The sequence below is a fragment of the Periplaneta americana genome, chromosome 6, assembly GCF_040183065.1.
Source record: "Periplaneta americana isolate PAMFEO1 chromosome 6, P.americana_PAMFEO1_priV1, whole genome shotgun sequence".
Lineage (NCBI taxonomy): Eukaryota > Metazoa > Arthropoda > Insecta > Blattodea > Blattidae > Periplaneta > Periplaneta americana.
Window position 1 is genome coordinate 2,657,501 of NC_091122.1, and position 6,994 is coordinate 2,664,494.

Genomic DNA, 6,994 nt, shown 5'->3' on the forward strand with positions numbered 1-6,994 from the left:
AAAGCTTCACTGACAGGAACACGTTTCACTTACTCAACACACTTCACTGACACAACACACTTCACTGACACAACATAATTCTTCACTGATACAGCACACTTCACTGACACAACATAATTCTTCACTGATACAACACACTTCACTGACACAACACACTTCACTGACACAACATAATTCTTCACTGATACAACACTTCAATAACAAAATATCAATTACACCCTTTAAATACTGTGTATAATTATCGTCTATTAGAAGGTCATTAAGCCTATTTTTAAATACATTTTTGGTTGTTGGTAAAGCCTTTAGTAAGTCTGCAGGTAAAGCATTCCAGTCCTTGATAGTACGATTGAAAAAAGAAAACTTTCCAGTGTCCGTCCTCTGTCTTCTTTCCCTCAGTTTATATGAGTGGTCGTTCCTTGAAGAGTAATTTAATTAAAGAAGGTTTTAAAATGAGAGCCAGGTATATTATTATTTCTTTTTGTAATGATGCTATTTATGGGTACCGCTAGCATAAATAAATACATGAGCCATACTAAAGCTCTAAATACTAACAGCTAGAAGTGTTGTTAACAAACACACTTGTCTACAATACTCAGTAGCTTCGTCCTCATACCAGAACTTCTGGGAAAGGATATCGTTGTCGTCTTTAGATCAACAACAGAACATAATAATTGTTGGAGTTCTCGAATCACTAAAATGCTCTCTATAAATCTGTAGATCCTTGAAGAACAGTAAACAATAAGTAATTTATATTGGGAAGCAAGCTGACAAATGGCAGTGCAGACAACAGTGTCTCTCAGAACTCAGGTCGCTGTGTGTTCTGTGCAGGTTTGGAGTAGTCATCATTTGCTTATTCGTGCTCACCTCTGCGTTTTCGTACCTCCTCGGTTCCTGTAAGCGAAAGCAGCAAAACCTGATCCGCATCAGAAACGTGTCCACGCCAGCCACCATCCCTGTCATCAGCACGGTGAGCGGCCCTGGCGGTATCATCCAGCCCATGATCCAGTACAAGAAGAAGCCACACCGCAAGTCCATGCAGGCCACCGCGTTCATCACCAAGTGAGGAGGCTTTACTACTATCATCATTATCATCATCATCATCATCATCATACTTTGGGTTCTTTTTGGCCCATTCTGCCTCCAAATTACAGTATCGTCTCTATAATATTATTTAAATTTAATTGTTATTGAATAATTTCAAGGGAAAAATTTGTTTCGGGGCCGGGTATCGAACCCGGGACCTTTGGCTGAGCGCCCCAACGCTCTACCGACTGAGCTACCCAGGAACTACACCAGACACCGGCTCAATTTATCCCTTTATATCCACATACCTCAAGTGGACTGACAAGACGTCAAAGACCCAACATTGAGTGCACACAAACTCTGTGTGACTTGAATTGTGGTTTTCTGTTGACAAACAGTGACGAATATTATGCAAATCTGGCTTTCAGGTATAGCTCCCTGTGAAGTCATAAAGGGTTTGTGTGCACTCAATATTGGGTCTCTGAGTATGTGGATATAAAGGCAAAAATTAAGCTGGTTTTTGGTGTAGTTCCTGGGTAGCTCAGTCTGTAGAGCATTGGCACGCTCACAAGCAAACGTTCTGATGGGGGCAGATAAAAAAGTTAAGTTTTTTTCTTCCACCATGTTAATAATTCCAAAAGAAGTGCTTATACAAATTTTGGCCACTCGACCGCAATTACGAGGCCGTCCAGAAAGTGATTTTCCCTGGGGCATTTTATAGAAAAAGCACAATTGAATGGAAATATTTATTGAAACAGATACAGCAATTGTTGCGCTATTTGTCAACATATCCCCACTGGAATTGAGACATTTGTCATACCATGGGATCAATTTGTGTGTCGTGGAAGTCAGCCGCCTCAGATCGGAACCAGTGTTTGACTGCGTCTGCACCTCTCTCTGTCAATCCCATGATATGACAAATGTCTAGTTCCGGTGGAAAATATGTTGAAAAATAGCTAAAAAATTGCTGTGTCTGTTCCAATAAATTTGTCAATGAAATTGTGTTCTTTTTCTGTTAACGGCCCCTGGCGAACTTATTTTTTACGGCCCTCGTAATTGCGGTCGAGTGGCCAAAATTTGTATAAGCACTTCTTTTCACATTATTAACATGGTGGAAGAAAAAAATTTAACATTTTTATCTGCCCCCATCAGAACGTTTGCTTGTCAGCCAAAGGTCCCGGGTTCGATACCCGGCTCCGGAACAATTTTTCTCTTGAAATTATTCAAATCTGCTTCACAGGGAGTTTTACCTGAAAACCAGATTTGCATTTATTATTACTGTTGATTCCATCCCATCTTTGGAGACCCTGCACTTCTGTACAACCCTGTAGGGTGTATTTTTGTATTGCTTTGGTACCTTAGTCTGTTATTTTCCATTCTTGATTGGTATACACTGTCAGCCAATTAAATACTACTAGGATGTAATGTTGAAGACAGAAGAAATTCCAAACTTTAGCAATCAATCAATCAATCAATCAATCAATCAATCAATCATATTTTGGTGTTAACAAATCTGAATGACTTTTCAGCTCTGATTTGCGCGTGGAGGATTTTGCCGGGCCGTTAGACCCTCCATATCCAGCGATCCAACCGGTGACAATAGTCAGGGGGAATGTGCCCCCTCAAGGCTTTAGGCAAACCACGAGCTACACGGAACTGGTGCTGCCTCCAGGTTACGTGGACACAGAACACTACAAGAGACCGTTATGAAGTCAGGACCTCCTGCTGCGAGATGGGACTGCAAGGTGCCCTCTGACTTATGTGACCTTCATTGCTGTGTATAAATATTCCTTGCCACTCCATTGGTTGTTTTATTCAATCTCCATGTAAAATGGGTGAATTGATTATTTTATTTATTGCATTACAAATGGACAGATGCCCAACGGTAATGTTAATACAGTACAAAATGGAACAAACACAACTTACACAAAAAAGAAATACGAAATACAACACAAAAAACACAACAAAATACAAAACGAAACACAAAACAACAAAACAAAGCAATTACAAAACAATGATCTGTCTGACACATTCTTATTTCAATTGTTAAAGAAATTTGTTTTGATTCGTTGATTTCTACTTTTGTGGGAAAAATAATTTCTAGATTAACTTACTGTGATAAGCTGAAAGCACGTGAACTAACATGTCCATCGCCAAACACCGTTATTCTAATCAATTAACTCTACTTTCTATTTTCAAGCATTAATGTTTCTGTGAAATGCTCTTGGAATTATTAAAATAACAGAAATTGCTTTTGTAGGTTAGCCCACTATTTCGTCTTTTTGTTTCTATCGCCATCTGCATTATAGATTGGCAAGACCTGCTGATTTGTTCCAGTTGAAAGTATATTCTGTTCATTTTTAATAAAACACCGTTTCAATTTTTATTTCTTTTTCCCTTGATGGGGTCTTTAACTTGTCATTTTTCACCCCGAATCATAGACCACTTAGTTCCTCATAGACTATCCAGAGTGCACCACTGGCAGTGGGTTTACATTCTACTGGCGATTATTGTAATGTCACAGGAAATTGGAGCACCCCAAGAAAACCTGTGTTGCCTAGACCACGGGGCTTGCCCAACAGAACTTATAAATTCAGGGTGAAACGAGATTTGAACCCAGGTTCCCAGCTTATAAGCCCAGCTCCCTAGCATGAGTCACTGTGGCGATCATTTTGAAATTATAAATTATTACATTACAAAATTGTAAGCCTATAAAATTAAACTGCTAGAAAGTTAAAAAATTATGGATTAAATTTAATTTCTTTTGGTGAAATTAGTCCTGCAGTCTTTCAGTTGCTCATCCTGGAGTCCTTGGGTTATGGTTATGGAGTATTTTTGTAATTCTGTGTCAGGTATTCCCTCCACATTACCTAACCATTTCTCTCTGTAGTTTTTTATTTTGTTTTTCTACTTCCATGCCTGCATTCGTTGCAGTGGCGGCTCCTGCATATTTCATAAGAGGAGGAAAGAAATTAACAGCACTAAATGACACCTTCTTGAATGAAACATGCTACAAATTAGCCTACATGCATACATGTAAGACCAGGTAGTGTTGGGGTTGGCCTTCCCTTCTGTATAGCAATAATCTGTTCTTGTAAACTGAGTTTCCTAAATTGTCCAAAATATATTATGATTTCACTTCCATTCATTGTTGAATAATTGCACAAATTAACAATTACAAGGAAATTCACCTCGTAGCATTTTTCACGCACACTACAGCATCACACGTGTTGGAAGAGACCAGCTAATAACACGTAACTGGAACTGTTTTACGGAAATGGGAATGAGAAATAATCTGTTAGGAAAGGGAGAACACTGCACCCACCCACGTGGTCTGTGTTGCCACATGTACATTTTACAAGTTCAGTATCACATGCTTTTGAAGAATGTCAGTTCTTGTAAAGTCATACTACCATTATTGTTCAAAGCTGCCGGTGGCCGATTAATTTTTTATGTTAAAAATAATGTAGTTTGCAGTACTTTCAATTTCAAAACTAACAACTTGGTTGTTGTGCTGTCTAGTAGACAATGAATGGAAGTGAATTTCAGGGGCCAAAAAGATCTGCGATACTAACGTAGAACTACTTCCTCTTTGTTTCATATAAATCCAACTTCAACTTTCAGATATCCTCGAAAATTTCAAACCATGAATAGTAGCCTATATAAAGTGCAGTGAATAATATATTTTAATTTATAATTAAAAAAAAAAGTTTATATGATGTCTTTCATAGCGTTGCGTTAAAACTGTTTTTATTGTGTCTCCTCCTAGATGTGTTATAGTCCGGTTGAATGCAACATCGTTAGATGGCAGCGGTAGCGAGCTTGCTGCACGACCAGTCGGTTTCTACTTCCCGCCCATGCGCTGATTCAGAGGAGGATCTCCTCCCTCTCCGTTCATTTACTCGCCTTAAAACTCTGCTTCTTTCTCTGGCCGCTAGCGCGCTGTTGTCAATGTGTGTTAACTGCAGTAAAGGAGGAATGGATTGACTTTCCTCCACACAAACAATCTCGCATCCTTCTCACAGTTTTCTAGCAGCACATGAGCGTGCATCGTTTAAAACTCGATCAACCGAGGTTTTCTTATAGCTGTGAACTTAAAAATTATCGAATCTTCCCTGAATTTCAAGGCATATATTTCATTTGGTATTTACTTTCAAAAGAAGAAAAATGTGAGGAGGACGTTCCTCCCTTCCCTCCCCCGAGGAACCGCCACTGATTCGTTGTCTTTTTTTCTTCAGCCTGTGAACATTCCTATATGAATTGCTATATTGCTGAAGCAATTTCATTTAAGTTGTATTATTGCAATGAATTGTCACCTAAGTCAGAGGAAAGCATTCTTATACATACAGCATGTTCTGTCTCTAAGACAGTCCTTTTCATCATCATACACCAAAGTGTTGCCGGTGCCATAAGTCAAGGAATAACAATCAAACCCTTGCGAGAAGTGCAACCATCTTCACTTTTACTTCTCTTGAAAGGAGAGTGAAGCCAATGGCTGTTACTGGAGCACAGCTTGTGAGAGGGAAATCCAAATGGATCCAGTTGCTTATGTTTGTCAAACTGAAGTGTCTGTGCCTTCATCGGTAGGAAAATTTATGTTAGCGGAACGTTTATTTTGATTTGATCAACGATTGTACAAGCTTGAATTACTTTGAGCAAATTTAGTATATAGGGCTTTCATTTCAACACTTCCCAGTCTAAATAACTAATTATTTAAATTGAATTCAATTTAAACAAAAAACACGTGAATTTACATATTGAGGGGAAGTCTGAAACCAGTATCTTTATACTTCAATATGAAAGAGCATTCAATTGTTCATACACCTCATTCGTTTGTTTTCGCAGCTTTTGTTTTCTATCGTTGCCTGGCAACCTGTACTTTTGTTATTACCAGTTGACTGTAGGATGAAAACACAGCTTATTTTGTGTAATTTCATAAATTTGATCAATGGGAATGATTTATGAAATGCGATCACTCGAGAAATACTATTTATTCATGGTTCTGCCTTCATTTTGTTTGCCATTCTTAAGGGGAGAGGATGGTATTTTTTTCCTATTAGGTGTAAATTATTAATTTTTTGTATGTAAAGAGCTCATAGCTGTGGCAACTCTACCAAATAAAAACATTAAAAAAAAAAAAATTATTTGAGGCCCAAATTTGAAAAAAGCATACCCAATGCAGGATTGTACTAAAACTGATATATCATAACCGTTTTTAAAGATAGATTCAAACAGTTTTTGCAATATATTTGCAAAAGTGTGTGCTACAAACTGTCTGTAACAGAATTTTGATATTAGTCCCTACGTTTGTAAAATAAACAATTAAAATTTAATAACAATTTTCTGATTTCCTTTCTTGCAAACAAACGGACGTATTTTTTAAATGAAATCAATTAACAAAATTCTCTTACAGAAAAAAGTTTCCTAATAGTTTAAGGAATGTGTTTTCTAAATTTCATGCATATATCTGTAATAGTTCAGAAATTATATCCATTTTGTCTGGCAATGTAGCAAAAAAAAAAAATGAAGTTACTGGAAACCGTTAAAAGCGGGCATGTGATTTAAAAATCAATAGCGCAGGAAGTTTAAAAATGACGTCTCAACATCCGATAAGGGCACAAATATCCACAAAATGTTATGCGATGCATTCCACACATATCAAAGGGTATTTTAAAGAAAAACAAATTTTTTGAAAATTTAATTTACCAGAAACAACAATAAAAGTGGGCGAGTGATTTAAAAATCCATAATGCAGGAAGTTTAAAAATGACGATCCACACATATCACAGAGTATTTTAAAGAATATCTTTTTTTTGAAGATTTAGTCATTTTTCATAAAAAATACCATCCTCTCCCCTTAAATAGCATCTTTGTAGTTTCACTGTTATAACTTATAAACGCTACAGAGAACTGCTTGAAACGAAAGAATGACGAAATCTCGACCACATGCTTGCAGTATCTTTTGTTTCTG

The 6,994-nt window shown here is 37.3% G+C and overlaps 1 protein-coding gene across 1 annotated transcript in view; it reads left to right on the plus strand.

Annotated features, from left to right (window-relative positions):
• Positions 1-4,208, plus strand: part of LOC138702167 (uncharacterized) — a 22,964-nt gene extending 18,756 nt beyond the window's left edge. Inside the window, exons 5-6 of the mRNA XM_069829772.1 lie at positions 829-1,059; positions 2,553-4,208. Coding sequence (XP_069685873.1) covers positions 829-1,059; positions 2,553-2,733 — 412 coding nt within the window. The 3' untranslated portion in view covers positions 2,734-4,208. The remainder of the gene's footprint in view (positions 1-828; positions 1,060-2,552) is intronic.
• Positions 4,209-6,994: the final 2,786 nt, after the last annotated feature.